The 27,634-nt window shown below is 38.5% G+C and overlaps 2 protein-coding genes across 3 annotated transcripts in view; one reads left to right on the forward strand and one right to left on the reverse strand.

Annotated features, from left to right (window-relative positions):
• Nucleotides 1-293: 293 nt before the first annotated feature.
• LOC146325485 (piezo-type mechanosensitive ion channel component 2-like) lies at nt 294-9,273 on the reverse strand. Its single transcript, XM_084719871.1, has 11 exons — nt 9,210-9,273; nt 7,317-7,412; nt 4,511-4,612; nt 4,228-4,273; nt 3,778-3,937; nt 3,479-3,692; nt 3,156-3,369; nt 2,152-2,317; nt 1,116-1,214; nt 639-765; nt 294-481 (listed from the first exon to the last, which is right to left on the reverse strand). Exons 1-11 carry the CDS (start codon nt 9,271-9,273, stop codon nt 294-296), a joined length of 1,476 nt encoding a protein of 491 aa, XP_084575997.1.
• Nucleotides 9,274-17,169: 7,896 nt separating this feature from the next.
• The window catches only part of gnas (GNAS complex locus), a 33,987-nt gene continuing 23,522 nt past the window's right edge, over nt 17,170-27,634 (forward strand). The window contains exons 1-3 of one of the 2 annotated variants that reach the window (XM_084721537.1): nt 17,170-17,966; nt 18,817-18,955; nt 24,916-24,988. In XM_084721537.1, coding sequence (XP_084577663.1) covers nt 18,817-18,955; nt 24,916-24,988 — 212 coding nt within the window. In that variant the 5' untranslated portion in view covers nt 17,170-17,966. Of the gene's footprint in view, nt 18,631-18,816; nt 18,956-24,915; nt 24,989-27,634 lie in introns of both variants that reach the window. The other variant, XM_084721536.1, reaches the window with a different exon arrangement.

Genomic DNA, 27,634 nt, shown 5'->3' on the forward strand with positions numbered 1-27,634 from the left:
TTTAAAGTTCACCAAAAAAAGAAAAATTGGTCATTTTCTACTCATCCTCATGCCGATCCACAAAACACTGCTGTAGTTTCACAGATGGTGGTGGTCATGGGAAAGTCTGCAACATTGTTTTCCTGTGGAACTCCAGCAGTTTTTTGTGGAATAAAAAACTAAAACCTACCTTCATTCAGCATGAGGGTGAGTAGATAATGACTGAATTTTCATTTTTGGGTGAACTATCCCTTTCAGATATTTCTTCTCTCCTGTTGACCTCCATAATGGCTGAACGACTCACAAAAAAGCCCTCATAAATCAATGTTAGTGTAGTTTACCATCATGATGATAAGGGCGCTGACATAGCTGTGTTTTTGCACCAGCCGTCCAAAGATGACCAGACCACTTGGTCCTGAGGGTGGCGGTGTGGTCTCTGTTGGAGTCCTCAGGTCTTCTCTAGACTCCCCTATTTCCTTCATTTCTCCCTCACCATCTGTCTCTGGCACAAGGGAGAGAAAAAGTTATGGATGAAATGACAGACTTTAGTAAAGAAATCAAACTGACTCAGAGCCCTGATACTTCAAATCAAACGAATGAAAGCAGTGAAGTTATTATTGCTGAGGTCATGTATTTAGAGATGTGAGTCTAATGATTACCATGTGACGGTGAGTCTTTGCCTTCATACTGTGGTAGAGAGTAACAGTTTGTGTATCCTGCCCCTCCTAACAGAGATCCTAGATCGCTTCTATGGACATCTTGCCAGGAGCTCATTAAAATCATTGGCTGAGGAAAGAGAGAGGCATCGTACTGTAAATTTAGACCACTATCCAGTGTTGTCTCTCTTTATTACCTGTCAATCAAAAACATAATTCATCTTGAAAATAATATTCAGCAATTAAATGACTTACCTCATCAGGTAGATAGGTTTCCTCATCTGTGCTGCTTAAAAGCTGAAGATCGAGATAATCTTAGATTGGTTGTGTTTTTGAAATAAATGCCAATTTTAAATTGCTGACTTGTATAGGCCAGAAGCGAAATAATGCACAAACTACTGTATGATTCCTGTATTTTATTTTGCAGACGTTGTCCAAACCAGCTATCAACTGACTTACATATACATGTTTGTAGGTTACCTCCTGTTTATCTCCTGAGATGTAGATGACCCTGGAGAAACTTGGAGGACCCTCCGGACTCTCTACTGGACTCTCAGATTCCTCAACATCAGCTTTATCCTGAGAAACACAACAAGTACTATTAAAAGCCTGTCATGTAAGTTAATATCATCTGAATATATGGTGTGAAGTTTATGTGCCTGCATCTTTAGTGTTTGTTGATAATGGTAGAAGTAGGAGCAATAGAAGCAACAGGAGTGGGTCAAGTAAAATTTCTCAGTTATGCTAGTGGTAGTTGCAGTTGCAGTAGTGGTATTATTAAGCATCGCCAGCTCTCCAGAATTAGTTTGTAGAGACTGATAATTAGCATCAGCCTTCCTGGATGAAAAATACATTTTTGACCCCCAAAAGTTCATTGCAAGAGTTAAAAGAATTATACATTTGAATAAGGACTGCAACTAATGATAATTTTCATTATCAGTTAATCTGCCAATTATTTTCACCAAGAAACGTTTAGTCCAAAACCCAAAGACTCTTCATTTACTATTATGAGTTGCAAAGAAAACCAACATTTCAGAAACTACAACCAGCAAATGATATTTTTGCTTTGAAAATGACTGAAAACAATTAATTGATTATCAAAGTTGGGAAAAAAAAAACTTTCTTTTGATCGACTAATTGATTAATCGACCTATCATGGCAGCTATGATTTATATATATGGGTTCCACCGGCCGGGGGTTGGAGTTTTTGTATCTATTGTTTAACCCCCTACTCATTAAAGCGAAAAATATTTGGCAAATCTGCCATAGCGAGAGGACAACCCAGCAGTGGAAGGAAGCAGAGGTTATAGTTATGTGGTGAAGAAGCAGCATTGTAACAGTAGGAGCTGTAGCTGCAGTAGTGCTACTAGTAGCAGTAATGTTAATAGTAGCAGCACTAGTAAGTAGCTCATGTATATATAACACTATATAAAATTATCCTGTGAAGCACCACATTCACACACATACAGAATTTAACGTCCACCTTTGAACATATATCGTGACCACACACACAAACCTCCACTGTTATGTGGACCCATTTGTGCAGCAGAGCCACCAGTGTGTAGTAGAGCAGCAGCAGAACCAAAGGGTTGATGAAGTCGGGCCAGCTGACATGTGGGTGCAGACCAAGAGCGTGCCGGTCTGAACTGTTTGTTCTGATCACTCCTGTCATACCAAACAATCTGGGACAAGTAGAGGGGGAGGAGTGCAGGATGAAGATGAGAGAGGAAGAATGAAAGGTGAGGTGGTGGAGAGAGTAGAAATACAGAGAGGAACAGGAATAAATATGTGTGTATACTTGTGTATAGTGAAATTTTAAGGAGAGTGCAAAAGAGATAAACCAACTTGGAGGAGGGTCAAGGATAATTTCACACTAGATGTGCACACTAAATATCAGGGCAGATAATCTACTGGCTAACAATCAGAAAATTATATTATTATCTATTATTCCAACAATGAAATTGTATCTGATAATATCTGATTTGACAGATTATGTCAGTTCTTGAACAAAATGCTCTATAAAAACCCAAGTATGTTTGTCACGTTTTTTGATGAAATTTACTAGAAAAAATAAATGAACATTTGAAGAGTCAGCCATCTTTACTCACTACATCTTAGCCTTTCTGACCTTGGGTATGTGGAAAAAAACAAAAACAAAAAAACTACCGGTCATATGAACTTCTTTTTAAAATAGAGAAATGTGAAATTATCAGTTGTCAGTTTAGCGCAAACATGTAAAAAAAAATCCATTGTGAATTATGCAAAGTTAATTTAAATGGTAATAATTTCACATTTGATGTTTGAAGACATTGAAGATAAATGTAGAACAAATGAAAAGTCATATTTTTTCATATTGCTTTTCATTGGGTGCAAGCCAAATGCTAGGCACCTCAGACTAAATTGTTTTGTCTTTCCATTCAGTATTTCAGTCGATAATTTTTATTTGTGTCAAGGGTACATGAATCTCAAATCAGTCTAAGATATTAGTCTAATCCTTCATTTAATACTTAATTTCTGTACCTGGCGTAGACATCATCTGGTGGCACAAGCTGCTGGGAGATGGGCAGCTGGTAGAGGTACAGAGCCAGCAGGTGTCCTCCACTGAAGATGGCCATCATCACACACAGGGAGCTGAAGAGTAGCATGCTGATGGAGCGGCTGAACACCCACCACCAAACCAGCCCGAGAAACACCCCGAAATACACACCTGAGGTGAGGGAGGGCAGGATGATGCCTGCACACACATATACGCAAAATATGACAAGTCAAGAGAAATAAAAGTGAACTAGACCAAGATTTTAAAACTACAACATGTCTGTGTGCTAACACCAGCTGTACTGTACCTGCCAGCCCCAGCAATAATGTCACCACAACTTTCCCCGCTGTGTTCATGATCGCTGATAGCAGCAGCTTCAGTCCAGCTGCAAACACTATCAGCTTCTGGACAAACTGGGGCGGACCTGATTGAACCGGTGCTGTAGTCACATCTGAGCTGTCAAAGGACGAGCCCTCAGTGTCACTCCCATCCTCAGACTCACTTTCAGAGGTTTCCACTTCCTGCCAGACCCGAAAAACAATCAGATTGTTATCGCTGTACACTATTAACGTAAACTGATAGCAGCTGTTAGGTGACCACAGTTACCTCAGGGTTAGACGGTGGTATGCCGTTTTCATGGAGGTTGACATGGGGCACAGGGCGTAGTAGTTTTTTGAACAGCCTCAATACAAAGAGGGATGAGAAGAGGAGGCCCACATCAGGTGCCAGGAGACGCACAATGTTCCCAGGGTCAACCGAGCTGAATCTGGAAACACACAAACATTAACGTAGGTTTGATTTCCACTGATCTCCATTTATACTGGCAAGGTGTGAAAATCTATTCACTGAGAATTTCTAGAAGTGACAAGCCTCTAAAGGTGATTTTCGTACTGCTTTGAAATCAGCTGAACTAGAAGGTTGTCTGAAAGGAAGGAAATCAATTTGAAATGGCTAGTTGGATTGCAAAGTATATTTAGATTTGGAGTTGTTGGATATAAAAATCTATAACCACTGATATGTTCCTGGAGGATATGAATGTCAAGTGTGCTCCCATACCTTGTAATGCCAAAATGGTAGAGGACATCTTCCCAAAAGCCGCTGACTGTTAAAAAAAAAACATGGTGATCAAACTGGGAGCAAAGCTATTTTTATTAGTACCTGAAAGTTTTACATTTTTACATAAAAGGGATGATCCAGATTACAGTGTATGCATTTCTTTGTTAGCTCTTTTATTGTCAGTTCTATCAATATTTCTTTGAAGTGCACTCACAGGACTGGTAACATTTTATTTTGCAAGACCACTTTGTTATTCTGAGAAATGTCACAAGTTTGTTTTTACCATGTGGAGGAATGTAGGCAAAGGGGATCTGCATGAAGCACTGCAGGGTCAGGAAGGTCAGACTTGTATAGATGATCAGCAGCAAGAACTGACCTGTTTTACCTGGGTCGAGCAGGGAATGAGAGAAACCAGGAGGAAATGAAAGGGAAAGTGAAACTCATTTCAAACTCATGTCTTTGACACATTTAGATAATGTACTAAGCTAGAGTTAGTTCATGGTTTACAGTATTTATATATAGTCCATTTCTGTCAACGAAACATCACGTGAGCTGTAAATATTAGGGTTTCATCAGCTAGTTTTATACACCTGTGAAAACTTCACAATTTCAGTTTTCACAAGTTGCATTATATCTATAGAAAATATACATCCAGTCAGTTATTACTCATTTATTATTGCATCTGCTCAATAATAATTTCAGAGATTGTAAATTGTAATCAGCCAAACACGTTATTTTGAATCCATCAGCTTAGAGGGAAACCACCACAAGATAGAAGGACTTCCTGCCTCAGATCTGATAGTAGACACACACACACACACACACACAGAATAATTGATGGACTCAATACTTTGCTTTAAGACATTTTTCAGTAGCATATTGTCTCCTAGACACACGCTAGTATCTTAAATTGAACTTATTCTGCCTTTTTGTGAGCACTTTTACAGATCAATAAGACAGCTGAAGTGAGCGATGTTAGTTTGGTTATCTATTTATGCAGGTTTGGTGTTCAAGCTGAAGTTTCTTAGTAAAGTAGCCCAAAGTGGAAGGTCAAGAGTCAGTCATCACAGGTGCTCAAATTAACTTTGTTTCAAACAAACGGCAGGCCCAGAATATTAGCTGAATGTTGAAGCCAGAGCAAAAGCGTGTTACAGTGCAGTTCTGGTAGAGGCCACTAGAGTGTCCTGATGATTGTATGGAAACAAGTTCCATTTAAACATTTGCTTTAGCAGGTTCACTTCATGTTTCACAAGTGGTGCTTGTGGTATTTCAAGCTCAGTGCTCACATCAGCATGCTAACATGGTAACAATAATATTAACATACTGAAGGTAAGCAGGTTTAAAGTTTACCATGTTGAACTTCTAAGGTTAGTGTGTTAACATGCCAACATTCCCTATTTCTTAGTAAACACAGTACAACTAAGACTGAAGGGACTGAGCTGAAATCAAACAGAAGTTTTGACCTGATTTTACTAGATAAAAGATCACTGGATCAGTCCATCTGGAGTGGAACATGAATGTCTGCACCGGTTTTATGATTGAGTGATTGACATCATTTGGTGGTTTCTGTCCTCAGCTCCTGATAATTTGGTGGATTTTAACTTTATTATAGGTCCTGTAGAGGAGGTGCATGGAAACTATGTTTAATAGCATTTGACCCCTTACAACTGTTACTCTACATTATTTAAGTTTCTATGGTTCAATCTTGACTTAGTAAACGTGAAACTAACTCAGAGTTACTAGGAATGTAAGAAGGACTTTAGACACAAACTTACTCATGGCTTTATGAATATCTGGTAAGACAGTAAATGAAGAATCTTTGTGTTTTGGACTGTTGGTAGGACAAAAGAAGTTATTTGAAGACATCACTTTCCGCTTTTGTTTGTTTTCAAACAAATGCATAATCATATTTTCATAATCTCAGCCTAAATTTTGAAGTTTGTAACCAAAAGGTCGGAGATACAGAAGCATTAATAGCTGATGTGGCTCAACATGAGCTGAGCCAGCAAATGTGCTGTTAATGTTGAGGATTTTTACTAAAAGCTTTGTTTCACTCAAAGCTCTCTGCTGCCCAATAAAGGAGTTACATGATCACATACACACATACACTCTCCCAAGTATAGGTAGATAAACAAAAACCCATGAAAAACAAATGCACACAGGATGTACACACACTTGACCACTTAGCCCCATAAGAGCGGGATCATATTAGGGAGATGACGATAGCTGTGGAACGTATGGAGCTTTCAAAGACAGGCTGAGAGGCAAACAGTTTTTAAACGAAGGGCTGTAAAGTGAAAGAAAGAAAAAAAAATGCTGTCAAAATGCTGACACCACATCTTTTAATTCCTCACTGTAATTACCAGGCTATGTATAATTGATTTGACCGTTCCAACCACATCCCCTTTACAAAGTACTTTGAGGGAGGGGTCCAGATACTTTAATTCACCAGAAGGCAGTGATCAATACAGAGAAAACACACACACACACGCAGTAAGCACACACACTTTTTGTCTTACACAATATAATCTCTTGTGTTTTGGGTGTTTTGTGCTGTATGCCATGTTTATCTACAGGTTGCATGCTTTTAATGTTGACCTTTCAGGTGCAAAACCTAGAGGCAGTAGAGATCAAAGCAATGACATGGCGCTTAAAACTCCTAACAGTGTATTTTTCATTTGCTTTTGCTCAGTTGTCCCTTCAAGTTTACAGTACAGCTAAGGTAACAAATTAATATTAAGTTTGGAATGTTTTTTTTTTTCATGGATTCAGATTAGTGTTCGATTGAACCAAAACGTGCAGATGCAGAACTGACAGTGCAATAGAATATACATAACAATGAATATAAATACAGAATATCACAGGAGTTTCTTACAATTACATTACTTTGATTTTATTTAAAAAAAAAAAAAAAGATTACTCGATTATCAAAATAGTTCTAGATCATCTTGCAAGCACTAATGACTGAAACTTCCAAGCTTTGCAGGTGTAGATGTTTGCAGCAAGACTTCTACAACTCATACGTGACTTAGAGCAAAAACCTGTAAAATCGTGAATGTGATATAATTTGTGTCTGGATTCCTTCTCACCTTTTATGGTGACCAGGCTGGGGTTCGGCAGCAGCGGCAAGGTGAGCAAAAACAGGAAATAAACCACTGACAGACCATTGTAGCGGAACGAAGAAGCTGAGGTACAAAGGAAAGAACACACATATTTCATCATATTTGTTTGATAAAAATTGTCTCAATAAATTCAATCGTTCTCAGAAAACTAATTTTAATATAACCACAGAAACAGAAGACAAATAAACAATGACCTGTGTGGGTGTAGCCTGCCTCTCGCCTTGAATGTAACTAACACAAATCAACTGTGCAATGAAATGACCGCAGTTCATCTAAACCAACATGCTCTGTGTCTTCTACACAAACACACTAAATAGAAAAACTTGGGCTTAGAGTGAGATTTCAGATTGTTTTAGTTGACATCATGATATTGAATGTCATCTGCAGTGACTCTTTGTCCTGTATTCTAATGTAAGACACCAGCTTAAACATGTGGACATAAAATCATTTGTGACAAGGAAAATTTTCTGACCACATCATCCCTATTTTTCCTGCAAAATTTGTTTACTTGAGTAGATAAAGGATGTTTTTTTACACTACGACATATACATTCTTTATATGTTTTGTTTGGGGCTTAATGTATTAAAGTTTTTATACATTTTTTATAGAACAGCACCATTCTATCAAATGGAAGATTATAGATTTCTTATGTATTCATTAATTATTGTAATTCAGCCTCTATTTGATAACTTTTAAAAGCTTAAGCATCTTGACTAGAAGCTAACATGAAATGATGTGAGACTGAACAATGCTTGGCCAATGGAAAGTCAGCGGGTTAAAGATAAAACATCAGAACAGGCAGAATAGTCAGGAACCCTCATACTGTTCATATGATAATAAATATAAGACGAGGAAAGTAAGGTGCATTATAACATTATATCAGCATCTTCTAACTTGTCTGATGGTCTGTAAATATTATTTCCCATCAGCAAATTTAATTTAATAATCAAAAATACTGAGACTGTCATCACCCACTAAATTAAATGTGCACCTAGCGAGCAAATTGAATTTGTGAGGGAATGCGTCAACACACACAGCACATGAATGGGCACAAATGAAAGACCTCAGATAGTGTGTAAGACAAGGGTAAAAGTAACACCTCACTATTCAAATACACAGCAGATACAACAATACTGTTCAGGTAAATCTGTGGTCAGCGTGGTCTATCTCAGCCCTGAACTGGCTGCACACACTGCTGCTTGCAAAACCCTGGCTCGATAGCAACACTCTAGACTCAACTTGTATATCATAAGATATGTATACAGATAATAGAAAGCCTTATTAATCCCTGAGACTAAATCAGTGTGGTGCATTTCCTCAGCTGTCTGCAACAGTATGCACACATGTACTAGACTTACTACAGTAACTCCAACTCATTTATACACTGTCTTTAGTGTCACCCATTCAATATAACCATGGAAAGATGCAATTCTTACAAATATATCAATAATAATCCAATGTTAATATCAAAGTCACCACTAAAAGCAGTTTGTGGGAAAATAATTAAAGACCAGTTAATCAACAGAAGAAGTATCTGTAGTCAAATGTATGAAAAGTTTACAGTACGCCCTTCAGACCACAGCTCCAGTTTGATCAAAACAGTGTCTATTGTGCTTTTTTCTGTTATTAGTTTATTTTTTCATGGCCCTAAGCAGTTTTTAGCTGTTTGAAAAATACTTGAATATTTTGTACACAAAAAGTGCTTTTGACTTAGTAGGATTTTTTATATACAGCATCTCTACTAGACACCTTAAGATAGGTCAGCTTCAACATATGATCTGAAACTGCTGCTGAAACGCCATTTGTATTTTATCAGCAAATATGAATATGAATAAAATAAGTAAGCAAGCACAAACTTACCGGTCAGCAGGAGCAGTGGTAGTAGTAAGTTATAGACCATCCCAACCACAAGGTCCCCTGCCATGTCTCCTTTCTCTGTGTCAGAGACACCCACACCACGCTGCTCCCTTAGAAACTATCACCCTGTAGATGTCTGCACAAATAAGTCAGCGTCTTAGCAGTGTGGAGGGAAACTCCAACCCGCTCACACATTTCTCAGAAGAAAATGTATGCAGCCTCGGTCAAAGCATCCTCAAATACAGCCGTGAAAATACAGGATACAGGAAATATGGTTTGAGTCCAACACACTCAAAGACAGAGGTAATGTCAGTCCAATGACAAGGAGCACTGTGAAGAAAAATTCATGAGAGTCGAGAATCTGGATTTGAAATTGTGTGAAGATGATGACTCTCTGTTCTCTGCTTGTGCTTCTGTCACACCCTCCTTTCCCTCCCTCACCTCTCTGCCTCTCTGTGTCTCTCAGACATAATGGGTTGTAACCCAGTATCTCTATTACTATGCTCCTGTTGAGGCAAATCTCTCTCAGAACGAAATCTGCATCATTAAATACCTTAAAAACATACTTCATACATAAAACCAGAGCATGAAATAGCAACAGCAGAGAGAAACAATGACTTTTTGCACTTTATATTATGGCAGTCTTGACTGGGATTGTGTTTTTTTCTGTAGTGTAGTGTGTGTTAGGCATCTTTGCTTTCTTTCATGCATTATATTGAAACCACAGTATAATTTCTTTATTTCTGAAGCCCAGACAGATACTCATACAGCACTGTGTTTGTCTCCGCACAGCCGCGTCAGGCTGGCTCATCATATTTGCCCTGTGGGGTGAAGGGAAGTGTATCTAATATTCATGGCTGTGAGGCCATTAAGAGCTGGTGTGATTACAGAGGAATGATCAATGCAGGGACTGGGACTAGCAAAAACATTAACTTCTACTCCAAAATATTAGAGAAAAGCTGCACCATCCTCCAAGGAAAATCTAATATGATGTTTTTATGTGTCAGATTACATTATTTCTACACAACATAAACTGAATGCTAAAATAGCAGCTCAGACTGTGCCTGTGTGAGGCAGAACTGTGAGTGTGACTGAGCTGGTTAATTACTGTTTTATTATTAGTGACAGACTTTTAAACAAGAGTCTGTTAATTTAATTAATGAACATTTTTTTGCAGGGAATAATTGCATTGGATGCTGCAAAGTCTATTCAGTTTGAAGACAGAGAACTGCTGATTATTCTCTGTTGAAGTGTTTAGTGTCAATGTAACTTCAGGATCAGGAGGAAATTAAAAAAAATCAGTCATAATAATAATAATAATAATAATAATAATAATAATAATAATAATAATAATAATAATATAAAATTCTGTTCAGTTTTTCAGGTACATTGCATCCTCCCTAGGTTTAATGTAAAGTCTGTTTCAAAGCATTAGAAAACATGAAAATGAATCTTCTAATTCTTACTGCAGTAGGGCTGCCCCCTGAATGTCGAAGATTTTAATTATCAGTCGGAGACTCCTCAGTCGACTGGGATTCTTCCAGTCGAGCATTCTTTAGGGGGAAATGTAGAAATATTTTTATATCAGCTGTCACACTTACCAGAAAGAAATTCATGTGACATGCACTAGTGGTTAACTGATGAGAAAAGGTGAAACAAGTGGTTGGTAAAAAAAAGTTTTGAAGCTCCTGTTTTTTAGCGACATCATTGTACACAGAACAATGCAACAGTATGGTATGCTGTAAACTTTACAAACAGATGCTGTAATTCACCACAAATCACAAAACTAACTGTAATGGAAGCAGAGAAGGCTGACAGAAACAGTTCACATGTTACGTGCTGTCACCCACTTCATCGCAGCCCCCTGTGGAGCGCACAGGCAGGTTATCCCTGCTTGTTTGCTTTCACTGACGGGCCCAGATTATTATTATCTGTGTCTGAGAACATTATGGAAGGGTTCGCTACAGTGAGAGAGTTTTATCTCACAAAACTCACCAGACTTCCTTTGCAAAACATCATCATCGTTAATTTCATTCAAATTCAGCAGATACAAAATAAAACTAACTAAAGTGGTCTTGATTGTTTTCAGTGTTCCAACAATCGCTGACTCTGGTCTGGACAAAATAAACTCTTTATTCACAGCATAAAGGAGCATGGAGTGTGTGGAGCTTTTATAACTGAACTAAAGGAGAAAACACACTTTTCCTTTCTTTGACTGTGTGAAAAATCTGAGGCTTTCAAATCACAGATGATGAAGAAAGGCATTAAGATGCAGGCCTTACTGATGAGGCTGAAACTGGAATTTATTATTCCACACTGAACTGAAAAACAGAACGAATCATTGAATATTTGTTTTATATGACAAAATCTGAAATTTCAAAATCTTAATTTATTGTATAAGGAGCCTCGAGTACAGCAAGATTTCTGTGAGGACAATTGCAACTAGAGCTTCAACAAATACTTTATTAATTGATTAGTTGGCCCATAGAAAAATAAACAGCCAGTATTTTCATAACCAGTTAATTGCTAGAAATGCCAAACTTTTCCAAGTTTCTGCCTGTTACTTCTGAGAACTTGCTGTTTGTTGAACAAAACAAACAAATCTATTTGATGACATGCCCTTGGGTTTAAGACAGAGGTCTAAGTAACTGATTACAAATACTCAAATTACTGTAATTAAGTTTTTTTTTTTTTTTGGATACTTGTACTTTATTTATCTGATTTTCAAATCTGATGTTTTACTCAGACTTAGTATGCATTACACTATGAAATTTCCTTAATTACTTTTAAAATCACAGTTGAGTACTGAGTACAAACAGGCCAATGAAACTATGTCTGTCTAACTCGCTCGGTCATTGAGGGCCAAACTTTGAATGGAGATTTTACAAAGAATATTGAAGATTCTAGGAGGAGGAGCTTCAGTTTTTTTCTTAACAACTTTACAAACATTTTTGGAATACCATAATATCTCATTTATTAATCTCCATTTAATCAGTTTAGCACCACAAATAATGCAAAATTTCTTAACCTTGTTAACTAAGCCCAAACTTTAGTAATGAATTCCTTGTGTGTATTTGTCTGTAGATTATCACAGCTGATGTTCCTCTGTGGACAGATAAACCCTCTGACTCAATGAGTGGAAAACACACATTCAATTACTCCTCAGCAGTACATCTAAATTGATTATGATGAGAATGAGTGCTGAGCAGGCAGCTAACATTTCATGACAGTGCAGTTAAAAAGAGCTGTGAGCAGACATGCTGAAAAGGGTCTCGGGTGATGATGTAGGGAGAGAAAGTGTGTGTGTGTGTGTGTGTGTGTGTGTGTGTGTGTGTGTGTGTGTGTGTGTGTGTGTGTGTGTGTGTGTGTGTTTGGCTGTTTATGAGACCAAGGGTAGAAAGATAAGGAAAACTAACTGGGAAGTTCTCACTTGTCTCAGTATTATGGTCAAAGCTTTAATTTGGTTTTAAGATCAGAAGTAACTGTAGGTTACTGTCAGTCAGAGCTTAATCGATAATTTGTACTCAGCTTGTATTCAAGAGGAAGTGTGGAAGAGTATGCCCCAGAATGTAATCAGTTTTGTTTAAGCAAAAATGGCTAACTGGCAGGCCAATGCATGATTGGGAAATTCTTACAAATTTTAGTGCCCTGGTTTCAATGCGTGCTGAGCCAATATTGATCTGTTGCCGGGAACAGTCTTACATCACTTCCTCTACATTTACATATAGTCATTTGCCAACATCAATACTATTGCATGTCTTCAAAACTGTGTCCCAGCTGTTAAACCAGTGATTCCCAAACGGTGTGCCATGAGGCAAATCCAGTTGTGCCTTTGGAATTTTGTGACCATCCATTATTACTGAAATATACAACTATACAAAAAGTTAAGAATTTTTAAATTACTAAATCAGTGCATTGTAAATACTCATTCAATAGGGGCAAATTCTATACCTTAAAAAAAAGTCAATTTGGGAAATATTATCATAGGCCCTGATTGATTGAGGGCTATTTTTTTTTCTCCCACCTGCACACCAGGAGCTCTGTCTCACATTGTCTAGTAGGCTACTTGTTGCCTCTGTTGCTTAAGTTGTTTATAGAGGTTATTTTTCATGGATATGAGTACTGATGTGCCTTAAGATTTTAGCTTGCCCTCTGGTGTGCCGTGGGACCAAAAACTTTGAAAAATACAGTGTTATACAACACAATAACAGCAAGCAAATTGTAATATGTGCGCTATTAATATGCAAATGTCATGAGTGAAAAGTTTGAGACTGCAAAGGATACGAAACAGGGGGAGAAGCAGTAGCCAGTATTTGTACATTTAAATTTGAAAGCAGAAAGTTTGTGTTTACCACAACAAAAAGCTAAATAGGAAGCAACAAGCTTCTACAAAGGGATGCTACAATTTACATTTTTACACTGTACGCCAAAGCTACTTACAATACAGACCATAGACTGGGTATATAAACACACTGACGTGGAGGGAAGGACTGCTGATTATAGTTTGAAGTTATGGCTTGGCTTCAGGTTTAACATCAGACTTTTTCAGAGTAAGAAATGTTAACTTTTCTGTTTGTGTCTTGCCTTAATAATTTCTTTTTACAGTTAATGTACAGACAAATTTATGGATGACATATTGTGAAAACCAAACTGGAGAAAAGAGGTGTGGTAATAATGTTTTTTATGATAGTCTAACGATGGGAGGCTGCTCCTCAGAGATTTTGACTGATTTGGCCTCAAGCTCTGGAGAGCACCAGGTCATCACAACACTCACTGCCAAAGCCCACCACAAAACCCAGGGGACAGCCGGGGGGTTCAGATCCAGAGCTTTCCATAGCTTTTAGTCGACCCTCAAATGCATTTCACTTTTAGACAAACCACCGTGCTGAGCTGGTCCTGCTTTATTCCCTGGTTATGTATCTGGGTGGAGTTTGAAGGTTTGGCTACAGGATAGAGGGTGTTTTCGTAAGTCATAAAAACTGAAGGAAATTGATCAGCTGCTTTTCACCAGAAGAAAAGTGATGTATTATGGTTTACAGAAAATAAACAGCAGATGTTTGTAGTAAGGTCACTACATAATACATTTTAGTTTTACAGCCCACAGTAAAAACCCATCTAAACCCTGAAATGTCACAATCAGGAATGACTTGACACTGACATGACACAGTACTGCTGAATACACGTTTCATCTCAAAATTTCACCTGAAAACGTACCCTACAGATTTAGGACTATTTGCATCAGAGATTTAACAGGCAGATGATTTTATTTTGAAAGTCACTTCAATACATTTTAATTAAAGATTTGTTTATACATACTGTGAAATGTCTGAGAAGTGTGCAGTTATTTGGGCTGACTTTTAGCAAAGACTTTAACCCAAGCCTGCTGCTCAGAGTTAGAAGACTGCTGCCACCTACTGTTTGACAGTCCAAACAGCAACAGCAATAATACTTGCAGCCTGCCCCTGTAATTATTATGACCCTGTCATTTCATAGCATTGTTAATTTGAAAAACCATGATTTCATTTAGCATGCACAGAATGTCTATATTTAACCCAAGAAGTCTCATGAAATCCCAATTATTTCTATATACATTTTGTTTGGAGAGAACATAATTGTTAATATGTTAACAGTGCTACATCTGTGTTTTTCTGTCAGTCATTTAACTTACAAAATTGCTTCTTATATCACCTGTGTATGAACATTTATTGATTATAACAGCCTGTTTCAACATTAATGATGCTATAATCATTTTAAGGCTGATAAATATCATGACTGGTTTCATAAAAAGAGTTTAGCCTGTTGTTTGTAGACTGTGATGTATCTAAGTAGTAATAGTAACATCTGTAGGTCAAACAAGTGAATATATATGCCTCATTAAATTCAGATTTATTTTAGAGATTATGTATTGTTTACAATGGATCATCTTGTTTACCTAATAAAACTGGTTGTTTTAACCACAGCTGGGCTAACCTACAAGGTCTGAATGAAAAAGATAAATTAAAAAGGTGGACACCTAATAACTGTACATTGTGCATGCACAATGATGCCTTCAAGTGCCCACACACAATGAGGCTCCTGGGTTTATGTCCTCTCTTTCTCAGTGGTTTACCTCCAGGTACTGTTGTTTCCTCTCACAGAAAAACACATGCAGTTTAGATTAATTGTAAACTCTGTCACTCTGTAAACTGGGGCACACGTCTAGACAGGTGGTAAACAAAACAAACTGGGTGGATTGAATGAAAGATAGATGAATGTGAGCCCCTGATATTTATCCACATGCCCTGTTACCGGTTTAGAAATAAAATATCCCAATTTATGCCTAAATGTTTGACTTAGTAAGCATTTGCAAAAGCATTTATCATGAATATTAACCATTATTATTGTTCATATTATTAGGTGGTGTATAAAAGTTGCTTTAAACAAACAAATATGATGGACCAATACCCCCACAACAGCCATTTAGATTTTATAATGCGATTAAAGATGCAGAATGTAAGAATTTATTCACTATTTTGGCCAAAACAAATACAGGGCATAATATCGTATTTACCTACTACTAACTGTAGCTGCTGTCGTCTAATTAGCTCAGTTAGCCGTGCAGCTAGTAGCAGTCATATTAGATGACTCTGCAATCAATTAATCATTAAGAATTGCAATACAAAACTAGTCTTTTTTTCACTCATTTTGATTGGCTGTTTTTTTTATGTTTTTTGTTTTTGTCTTTTTTCCTCTCATTTCAAGTTTTTATTTCTTTATTCAGCAAATATCTCCAGCAGACAAAACAAAGCTGGCTGAGGTACAGTTACTGCCACGACTATTGATTAAATATCCATGAATATGTATTTAACTGTTTAAATTATTAATGAAAAATCAATTAAAGATCAGTCATTAACATACTTTTTTGTTTGTTTTGTTTTTGTCCATATGTCCTGGTTTTCATTGGCTTTTTTGCTATCAAATCACTTTACTGGCTATAAAAATTCAGATAAAAGGACATTTCAAATTGTACTCAGTACTCAAAGTAACTAAGTAGATTACATGGTATACTGAATACTTAAGTAAAAGTAAAAGTACAGAATTGAAAATCTACTCATAAAAGTACAAGTACCCCAAAAAACTACGTAATTACAGTAATTTGAGTATTTGTAATTAATTACTTCCACCCCTGATTATAATGCCCACTGATTATGTGCAATAGTATTTACCCCTTTGGTCCCACCTGCTAGTTCCTGCTAGGGCCCTAGTTTTGATAATGTCACGTTTTTAAATGCTAGGAAGGTTTTACACATATAAAACCTCTATTTATAAAATTCATAATAGAAAGAGTCATAATTGACCTTGTTTGCACTTTGAGGCATCCTGTCTCGTTTACAGTGGTGGTTTATGGGTAAAATTGCTTTTTGGGCAATTTTTCACTGCAATACTGCACGTGGTCACTGCCAGAAATTATATATGGGTACTAACAGCTGAGGCTAGCTAGTTAGCATGCTAACCTCTCTAGATTTCCCTGCAACACAAGACTAGACGTCTCTGACACATCAAAACTGTTATTTCTTTACATTGCCTCGCATTGCACCTTTAAAGGTACATTTATATCAATAATCCGCATGAACAGCAAAATAGACATATTTTTAATACAATACTGTAGAAAGCCTGACTTGGCTAATTTGCCATTATTTTCTTTATGAAATGCCTCTCTGTCTAGTAATGCGTTTATTTGTATAAAGACAATGCTGGGTGTGTATTTAGATTAGTGTTGGACGGTTTTAGGTGTCCTCTGTGTAGCCAGCTCTGGCAGCCCCTGGCCCGGGCTGCTGTACGTGCCTCCCACCCCTCCTAATCGTGTGCGGTGGTTTTCTTTGAAGAGGGCGCCGTTTTCTCCGCAGAGCCGCGTCGCTGACGCTGCTCCGCGCCCGGGCCACGTGACGAGGCGAAGCGGCCTCTCCTCTCCTCCTCTCTCGGTCCTTCCTTCCCAGGGTTCAATGAGCGCTGTGTGGCCCCACCCCGTCTCTCTTCAGCGCTGTCTATCTCCTCAATGTAGGCTACTATTCTCGGAGAGAGAGAAAGCGAGAGAGAGAAAGGGAGAAAATAATAACCTCCAAGAATTGGTTATTCCTGTCTTTCACCTTCCACGACCAGCGGCCAGGAGGGGAGCGGCCTTCGCGGTGGGAATGTGCTGCTACAACAACCCCGCGTCCTATTTTTTGTGAATGTAAATGCACATGTAGTCTCAAGCCTGTAGCCTATTTACCCACCTCGGATTCAGGAGGAATATACAGTATATATATGTATGTTCGTGTGACAGTGTGTGTGTGTGTGTGTACACACGTATAGGCCTTATGTAGGCTTTAAAAACTGAGCCTGACAGCGGGGGTTGCTTTTTCACCTGCAAGAAACGTGGATACATTTCGAGGGATTTTCAACATCTTGGTCACGTTTTCTTTTCCTTTTCTGTTTTTCTCTCTTTTTTTTAAATGATTTTTCTTCTTGAAGGGATTCGTCGGAGTCGAGCCGGGAATTTATTTTCAAAAAAAAAAAGTCTATCGGTGCGCAGTTTTTGGAGGCTCGGTGGTGATGTGAGGGGCTGATAACACATTTCAGCAACAAAAGCGAGGGGCAGGGAGAGAGAGAGAGAAGGCCCTTTGGAGGAGAAAACACAAGCAAGGAACAGCCATCACAAATAAGGAGGACAAATCGGGGAGATATTGGATCGTGTCGGAGTTGGAGGTGGTGGGGGATCCAGCCGAAAAGACGACCGCAGTGAGTTTGGAGCTGTTTTGGGTTGATTTGATGCAGCGAGTGAAAAGGAGCCGGATGACGACGGAAGCACTGAGAATATCACACATGTAGCTCGTTTGGGTGTAAATATTGTTTTTCTTTCCTCCTGTCTTGCTTGACCCCCCCCCTACCCGACGAAGACAGCCGTCGGGGAGACAGAGAAATAGATAGAGAGCAGAGGTGTCCACCTATGGAAGTGTTTATCATGAACGGAGACGTGGAAACGAGCCGCGCCACAGCACGGGCGAGGTTTTCGGACACGCCGAGTTCGGCTCCTTGTCACGGGCAGCAGTGAGACGCAAGACCCGGGCTTTTGGAGATGCAAATTAGGCTGTTTATTCTGCCTCCGTTTGAGGTGAAACTCCGTCTTTTAGTGTCTTAACACACATTGTGGATTACAGTTGCCACACAGTTGACTTGGGGGGAGAGAGTGGGGAAAACAAAACAAAAACTAATACTGCATGTGAAGGAGGAAAAAGCCCGAGCAGGATTCAGCAAACTGAGAAGGCAGGCGGCCTCGGTGTCGTCAGCAACAGTATCCTGCCCTTTCTCTGACAGCAAAATACGCGTTATGGACACATAATTTCTACAGCCCTGCACCACGGACAGTGTTTGGAGCAGGCCGGGGACGTTAAACTGTGTAAATGTGGGTGACATTGCTGCCAAATCCGCATGTCAAACAAGGGGATCTAGACTAGTTTATTTATTTATTTTTCTTTCTACATACCCCCCCCCCCCCTCCCTCCCCTCTCCACCTCCACTTCTTCTTCCACCACCTCCTCCTCCTCCTCCTTCCCCTGGACCCCCTTTTTTTCTTTTTTCTTGCGGGAAGATGGGTTGTTTGGGCAACAGTAAGACCGAAGACCAGAGAAATGAGGAGAAGGCACAAAGAGAAGCAAACAAAAAGATAGAGAAGCAGCTCCAGAAAGACAAACAGATATACAGAGCAACACACAGACTACTACTTTTAGGTGAGTTTCTTATACATGTAATTTTTGTTTTCTGTGCTTGCTACTTGACAAGCAAGTCCTCAGTGTCCACACATTGAAGGCTCTGCTTCCTCCCTGCATAACCTTCTGGGATGTTGTTTTGGGAAACATTGTCAACAGTGTGACTTTGCCATTGCATAAGGCTAAAAATGCAGCACTGTGCTGTGTTTTCAGCATGTTGCTGTCAAATGGACAGTCTGCCACTACCGACACCAAAAACATGCTGTAGCAGAGTCCATAGGTTGGTTGGAGATTATACAATGATGTAGAGTAAATATATTAGGCTGTCAGTGGTCATCAAAGGATAAACAACCACTCACTTCAATCAAAACTGGGTTTATTGTCATTTATAGTGAAATGTTTTTTAACAGAATATCAATTTTTGGTCCTCACTACATAGCATGCAGTACAATATTTAGTCCTAACCATGTAGTAAATCAGAAAACTTAGATAAACTAACACTAGTTTCACATTACATGCCAGTTTGTGGACCAAACAATGTCTTAATATAATGTGTCTGTAGGAAAGAAATATGGTAAAACCTCCATAATGTAGAAATGAACATGTGTAAGACTCAACATGTGGTTGTGTGTGTCAGAGAGTGAACTGGAGGTGGGCTGGGTCTCTATATTACATAAGAGACAAATAAGAGTGTCTAACTTTTCCCTGCCGTGCTCTCCTCTGTACCCTCCTCGTATGTCCATTCGCAGGCTTACCACTTCTAGGAAGCCGTGGTGTTCTTTGTAAAAATCATAATATCTGATTACAGAGATGCCAGTGAGGGTGCTTATTGTACGACACGCCTGTATTTATGTTGGGGAGGAAGTTGTGGTGACTTTAGGAAAGCAGAAGGACGGGACTCACATGAAAACCAAAACAAAGATGTCTGCCATAAAGTTAGCTGCCTTTCAATTATATAATCCGCTAGTTTGACTTTATCGCAGACCTGTAGACCTGTTGTTTGTGATTCTGCATATTTTGGAGAATATGTTGAAACAGTGAACAAAGCCAAATGAAGCCTGAATGGCTCACTATCAAAAATGTATGCTAGGCTTTGTGCTTGGGTTGTATCCATGTTAGGTAAAGATAGTGTCTGAAGTAGTACAATCCATATTCTTACCTTAAAGAATCTAACTGTGAAAATAGCAGCCACCAGCCAAAACATGGCTAATCGTTCAGCATCTGTGCTGTCAGTCTTTGTGTTACGTGCAGGTGACACACAAAGTTTTACCATCTATTTGCTGAGCAAAACTTTAAACATGTCTGAAGTTGTTGATCATTGGTTTATGTTGCTCATTATAATTGTTACCTGCATCTAGACCTGCACTGGTTATTGGATTAAATAGATCACCTAATTAAAATGTTCCTAGGTTTGTTTCACTTTGACCACTGACGGCTACAAAAGGACACAGAATATAAGTTGTATTGAGGGGTAGCAGTTATTTTAAGTCCCAGACTGATAAAATAACAGGCTAGACCCTCAATACTGAATGTATGATAACCTTCATGTAACATTTCTTTAACCTCAACATGATACATGAGGATAAGTAGTCACTTCTCAGATTTCCTGTAACATTTATCTAACAAGTTTCCAAATGTTATATCTTTTATACTATATTCTAGATGCATTTCCAGATCCAACAAAAATTGCTGGACAATAATGTATTTGGCAGGAAAAAAAACCTTCATATTCATTCTTCAATTGCAGCTGTTCACAACTGAACTGAACTTGTTCAGTTATTGCAATATTTGAATCGACAGTGTTAGTGTAAGTTACTACCACAGTTATCTGTTATTTAACTGCAGTAAATGTTAAATTGACTAGCATCCTGCCCCAGAGATTGTGCACATTCTAGTTAATGAGAGTTCATGACTGTTCATTGACATATTGAACACTTTGCGTCTGTGTCTGCATTATCGTGGCAACTTCAGTTGACGTGTTTCCCTGTCTCTGGTTCAGATTCAATACATTTAACTGTGATGTTATCAGGAAGTTTGTCATTAGGGTTAGTCTATGGGTCCTTCAGAGGAGCAGCCATGCTACAGTAGCTGTTAACATACACACACAAGTTTTCTGATTTCCATCAAATTCTTCTGCAGAAGAAATGCACATATTGAGGTTACTGGTAGGTTATAGTATCATCCCTAACATACTCTTCTTCTGACCTCTGTCCCTGGTCTTACCTCACTATCTCATCTGATCAGTTGCACACAGTCTGACATTGTTGGTACTGTGTGTTGCAAAACTTAGCCAACTTTACTTCCTGAAGGAACTAAACACGTTTTTAAATTGATGTTATTTTGAAGTTCTGTCTCAGTTTTTAACTCTATTGGTGTGGCTTTAAAGGGAGAATTCACCCAAAAATGAGATTTCAGTCGTCATCTACTCGGTCTCATGCCAATTGAAGATCAGGTTTAGTTTTTTAATCCACAAAAAACACTGCTTGAGTTTCACAGGAAAACAGCGTTGCAGAATCTCCCAAACAGTTGATGTTAATGGTGACCAGTTTTCAAATGTAAAAAAACAAACAAAATAAAAAAGATAAAACACCTCCATACTGCCTTTTTGGTGTAATCCAAGTCTCCTAAAGCCCTGACATGTCAAGTGAACTGCAAAAATGTTATTTACACCATGTTTTTAGCCTAAATGTTCACTCGATTCTGAGCTTGGAGCCACATTCACGTCCACTTGCACACTGTCTGAAATGGGTGTTGGGATGGATGTTTTTTTTCCCAGTTGTCTTTTTTTTAATGTTTGAACACTGGTCACCATTCACTCATATTGTTTGGGAGATTCTTGAACACTGTTTTCCTGTGAAAATCCAGCAGTGTTTTGGGGACTAACAAAATAAACCCAACCCTCAATCAGTGTGATGGTGAGTAGATAATGACTGAATTTTCATTTTTGGGTGAACTATTCCTTTAAAGTTTCACCAGCACACAGCCAGACTGTGGGAATATTTCCTGTTGGATGTACCACTGATGCAGCCACACCTCCTAAATGCATAATTATTTAATGCTGTCTTAACAAACAGCAGATCTAAAACTGAAAGTATTGATAAGGCACCATGTATGATATAAATCAAGAAATAAATATTTAAAATAATTAATAAATAAGACTTAAAAACTGGCAAAGCCTTGGGGCCAATTTGTACTTAACAGTTTTTAATGTTTGGTACTATGGACACTGGCACTCAAAGTGATTCAGCTTCACAAATACACTTGATTGAGAACATGCAACCAAAAATAGTTTCTAGTACACAAGAAGGGCAGTAACCAAAAATCACCACTACACTACTGTATGTTACTCTTTAATGAAGTTATTTTGCAAGATATCATGGCTTCATGCGACGGTGTAGCATGGGAAGAGACAGGGTGATGGCAGAGAAAGAGGAGAACTGACATTGTGACATGAGGTCATCAGTCAGATTTTAGAGCATGATGTTATGAATTCATGGTATGCGCTGTAGCTTGCTGAGCCACCAAAATGCCCAAGTCCCAGACTCTTCTGTGGGCAGTCTGATAAAGTGCCTGTCTGTCTACTGCAAACAGGTCTCATAGGTGGGAAACACTGGCTATAACATCCTTACACTAAACTTTGCAAATCGCCAGTCAATCAGACCACTTTATATCGGGATTGTCAGTAGATTGATATTTAGGAATGGACCAAATCTTCAGTATAGTTTTTTCAAACAGTATGAATGTAGGCTATTAGAGGACTTTTGACAAACAGTGTGGTTACAGAGTTATCATTTTTTCCCACCAGAGAGATCCAAGATGGCAAAGGATAAAGTCCCCCTTCTCAGATATCAAATCGTCATATCTTCACCATATCAAATCTTAATATTGAGTCTGTGATTTTATAATGTCAGTATACGCTTTTATCACATCTCCAAGAGGAGCTCCAGCTCACCTGTGAAGACAATAAGTCAGAGCATTGTCACTTATTGAGGCTGAAATGTTTTCCAAGATTTAGACACAACCAACATTGTCTTGAAATGAGACTCATGGCAGAACAAGAACTATGTATAATGATTTGCACATGTAAAGTAGAGAAACAATTGTTTTATTTAATTTATTGGTTATTTTATAGGGATACTGTACATTTAAACAAATTGCTGTAAATGCACCAGAGTTAGCCAAAAAGCTAGCTATTTGCCATCTGTAGTTCTAGGACAGATGATACATATGTTTTAAAACTACTACTGTAATAGTTTATAAGCATGCAGAGCGATAATAAAATGATATTAATGTAAGTAAAATAAATCTAACCTGTTTGCACTTGTAAGAAAATGACTAATAGCTGAAATATTTTGTTACAACTGATATTTTTGCTGGTTGGTGCATTTTTAAGCTTCACTTTCAGACTTCTAAAGAAAAGTACCACTTTCTTTTTGATTTCACAAACTGTACACATACATATACACATACATACATTTTAGATCCTTTGCTCAAGACATGAAATCTATTTGATTGAGGGAAAATTATAAGTCATCGTTAAGTATTGATCTTCACTGAAGTTGTAAAGATAAAGACAAGAGGAGACAGCTGAATAAAAAAAAAAGTTTAAGGTCTGAGACAGGAAAGGCGTCGGACTGTGTGAAAGAGCAGCAACTTTTAAATGTTGAACTTCAAGCTGCTTTCTCTTCATGCACTTAATGCAGGTGTGGCTTTACAGAGTAGCAGATGTGAGTTTCATTCTTAGAGCAGATGCACAGAGGCCATCCAGGGACCTGCAGCATACAGCTGGCTAGTTAGCAATGCTAAATGCAACCAGTCTCTCTTAATGCCTTTTAACAGCAGTAATTTAATCACTCCTGCAATTTTGCTGTTTGTTGACAGCCAGATAACATAGACAAGAAGAGTGGTCCCATTTTCCTCACAGGACAAAAAGACAGGATGGGCCTCTGAACTTGTATTTGTTGGGAGAAAATTGTTACGACATTAGAGGGATAAGAATCAAAAATTGAAGGCGCTGCATTTGGTCAAATATGAGGTTAAAAGATGGATGGATGGATGGATGACTGGTAATGCATTCTCGACTAAATTGAATTTGATGAGGTGTCAGACTGCTGTTATAAATACAGCTTAACACCTGTAAACGTACACCAGGTTGTTGTTTTTGGTGCTGCTTGTTTAATGGTATGAACTGAAGGAGTCACCTTAGGTACAGACACAACTAACAATATCTTAAAACATGAAGTTAATTCAAACTAGTGTAACTTGATCGCTGTACAGTAAACTAAAATACACATCTTGCAGTCAATCACATGACATTATTGTCAGCTGCAGGCCACCGTGTATTAGTGGTGGTTATCAAGGCAGTGAAGATTATTAAATATTTGAATGACCCATTCTAACAACCAAAGCCACCACGTCCATGTGGTGAACCTGCCACATCCCACATGCCAAACTAAAACTTTGTTTGGAATACACTGTCTCCCACAATCCTTCTTAAACACTGTAACCCCTCCTTTTAAAAGGAAATGTTTAAACTAGCTTTTTATGGAAAAAGTCTAAAGGCAGTCATCATCAAGTCCAAAAATGTAATCTTGTGATTGGGATCACAGTATCTAGTGGAATAATCTAGTTTATTATTTCAGCCATGACCATGCAGCACTGTCCTTGCCTCCACTTGCACTTTTCCCAAATAAAGTCACAGTCATGTATGAAATTCGCTGTTTGTTCATTGAAGGTTTCCTGTAGGGCATAGTAAGTCACCGCTTTACTGCCAAAACAGCTTATGAACTTCCATATTGAAAACCTTTCAGTCAGGTACAGTTCTTGTATCTAAGTATGGGAAATAGAGCTACTGAGCACATACTGTAAAGTTGTATTTCAGGCAAATTTGTATGGTCTGTATCCCAACATTGTGCGTGTATGTGTGGTCTTGTTTCACAACAGATCCCTAATATTTCCTTGTCTCTCTATCTCTCTATCAGGAGCTGGAGAGTCAGGAAAGAGCACCATAGTGAAACAGATGAGGATCCTACATGTCAACGGCTTCAATGCAGAGTAAGTATGCTATGAGGAAAGGTCTAGAAACAGCTGAACATGGGCATATATCGAAAGTCGGTTTGGGCAGGAACTGCTGAGTGCACCATACTATTTGATCTGTGTCCCATTTCTGGGGCTGCACCTTGTCATCTGGTCCAGGCTGAATCTGCATCTCCTCTCAGACCCTTACTAAGACCAAACTTAAATTAGATTTGACAATCCTCATCTTTTAAGATTGAAATTGACATGTTAACCTCAATGATGCTGCCATGAAAAGTGAGATTTCACTTAAATGCATGACCGATAACTTGAAAGTAGTGCAGTAAGTAAGACCACCTACATCAATAAAACCCCTAAATATCTATAAGACTCATGTCATTAACAATATATTCACACTGCTAACAAAACAAACAGTGAAGTTTATGTCTAGCTTCCAGGATTTATATCTTGTTGTGGCATTTTCACTGGACTTATTGTTGTGTTTTTTTCTTTGATGCCCACTTCAGTGCAAATACCTGGGTAACGTGTCAGGGTCATATGGTGCATCCCAAGTCTGAGTCGACAGGACTTGGCTGTATGCACTGGTTTGTGGGATACCCCTTTTGGTATCAGCCCTGTCAACCCACCATGCAATGCACATTTATCAAACGTGGACTTTATAGGAAGCTGAAATGGGGTGCAGTCTTTTGGTTTATATGGCTCTTTTTTGCATCAAATAATACCACTCAGCCAAAACAATATGGATTTAGTCTACAGTAATTTGTTTAAGTATTCTCCCACTACAGAACAACCTGTGCTGTCATATAACCAGTGCATATTTTCAAAGGATAGCTTGGTAGCCTAGTCAGACCGCCTTTCAGAAATGTAGGTTTTACCCTCTGCAAAATAGGCTGACTCAAACCTGGAATATGTAAGTCATATATTTAATATTGTGTCAATATCAGCAGGTAGAGATGATACACACATGATTATTTTGACTGAAAGTGACATCTAGGGCTGGGTTGATTGTTTGATGTAATTGATTACAAAAATATGTTGATTTGCATATCATGCATCGACATGAGCTGCTATGGATTCAACAGGAGAACAAGCTACAGAGAGCAAGCCTCGCTGCAAACATCTAAAGTGTCGTCGAATTAGACAGAAATGCAGTTTAGCAACAGTTTAGCTCCACAAACTGGACATGACTTACATGGATAACTGCTCCATGGAAAGTGAATATCTTGTAGATCCTAACTAAACCAGTTCAGTTTAACCTCAGCAAGGACAATATTGAATGCCGAATTAATTAATACAACCGAGCCTGGTGGTTCAAATATTAGTATAGTTTTAATTTAGTCAACATTTATCTCCATGGAGGCAGGAACTGTATCATTCAGTAAGCTTTGCTGAAGGCATGCAAACTACAAAGCAGTATGGGAACTGGAGTTGTGTTAATGGTGTCTGTTGTATCTTTGTTAAAATAGAAAGCTGGTATTAGCAAGTATATGAGTAGGCTAGATGCCCATTAAGCTTAGAATAGAACAGAATATCATGTCTGCACGTGTAACAAACCTGTGCAAAAATAAATTGTCACAGAAGCCAACCAGAAACTGTGGTCGAACTGAGATTTCTATAATGCTTCCATGTTTGTCTAAACTGTCTGGACATTATTGTTCCACCACCAATCTGGTGACCCAAACGCAGTCAAACAAGCATCTGGAATTACTTTTCCAGATACAATTTTTCCCATGTCATTAGAAGACATTCAGCTCCTGCCTCTTATTGTCTGGAGGAAACATTCTTCTGCCTTTGTTGGTGTAAATTTAATTGATTTGTCTGTTTTTTGGCATTCTTTTGTTGTCAGTTCTTTAATTTAGTCTCTAGACACACACACATCTCAAGTATTTCTTACAAAAAAAATACAATTCTGCTGGTTTCTTTTTCTTGGTTTTTGGTTTCCAGATCACATCCTTGACTTGTGCTTGTCTCAATAAGCAAAATGGAAAGTTTCATCTGTGTGTGTATGTGTGTGTGTCAGTGACTTTGCATGTATTGGTCTGGTGGTTGTGATGGGGATGGAAGCATTTTTGCAAGGTTAGACTAGAAAATCAGCACCTAAGGCAGACAAGAGCGTATGACCCAGCGCGTGACTCCACAACACTGAGCTGTGTGTGTGTGTGTGTGTGTGAGTGAGTGTGAGTGTGTTCATTTGCGTGTGTTCGTCTGTGTGTGTCTGTCTGTCTCAACGTGTGTGCAAGCGTGCGTGCGTGCAAGCATGTGTCTGACTATATATGCGTCTGTGTGTGTGTGAGTTGGGTGGGTGTTTTCATTAACAAAACACACAAATACAGTATCATCACTTCCAGGCAGATCTGTGGCATTTTGAATTATCTGGTTGATTTGTTTCAATTATAAAGCCATGTATGGTTCCTTTTGTTTCCTTATGTATAGTAAACCTGTGTACTCCCATACGTACTTTGCTCCATATGTGTGTGTTTGATCGCTTAGCTTCGAATGTGTGGTCAGATGTCATCTTTCAAGTGTCTAACAATGGATCACCTTTGTTTTTGAACATCTGCTGAAACCAAAACAACAGTCTTGCAGGCCAGTTGCTTGTGGGTCTCCACATGACAAGCATAGTAATATGTTTTAATAAGCCTGGATCCTGAGGCAGGACATAAA

Source organism: Lutjanus erythropterus, chromosome 6, assembly GCF_056507025.1.
Source record: "Lutjanus erythropterus isolate fLutEry1 chromosome 6, fLutEry1.hap2, whole genome shotgun sequence".
Classification (NCBI taxonomy): domain Eukaryota; kingdom Metazoa; phylum Chordata; class Actinopteri; order Lutjaniformes; family Lutjanidae; genus Lutjanus; species Lutjanus erythropterus.

What these genes read in the sequence shown, in the direction of transcription:
- LOC146325485 (XM_084719871.1), bottom strand. Translation starts at nt 9,273, where the DNA reads ATGGCAGGGGACCTTGTGGTTGGGATGGTCTATAACTTACTACTACCA. An exon ending in TACCACCGTCTAACCCTGAG is followed by an intron (nt 3,693 to 3,777) that starts GTAACTGTGGTC and finishes CGGGTCTGGCAG; the next exon opens with GAAGTGGAAACCTCTGAAAG. An exon ending in CCAGATGATGTCTACGCCAG is followed by an intron (nt 2,318 to 3,155) that starts GTACAGAAATTA and finishes TACTTGTCCCAG; the next exon opens with ATTGTTTGGTATGACAGGAG.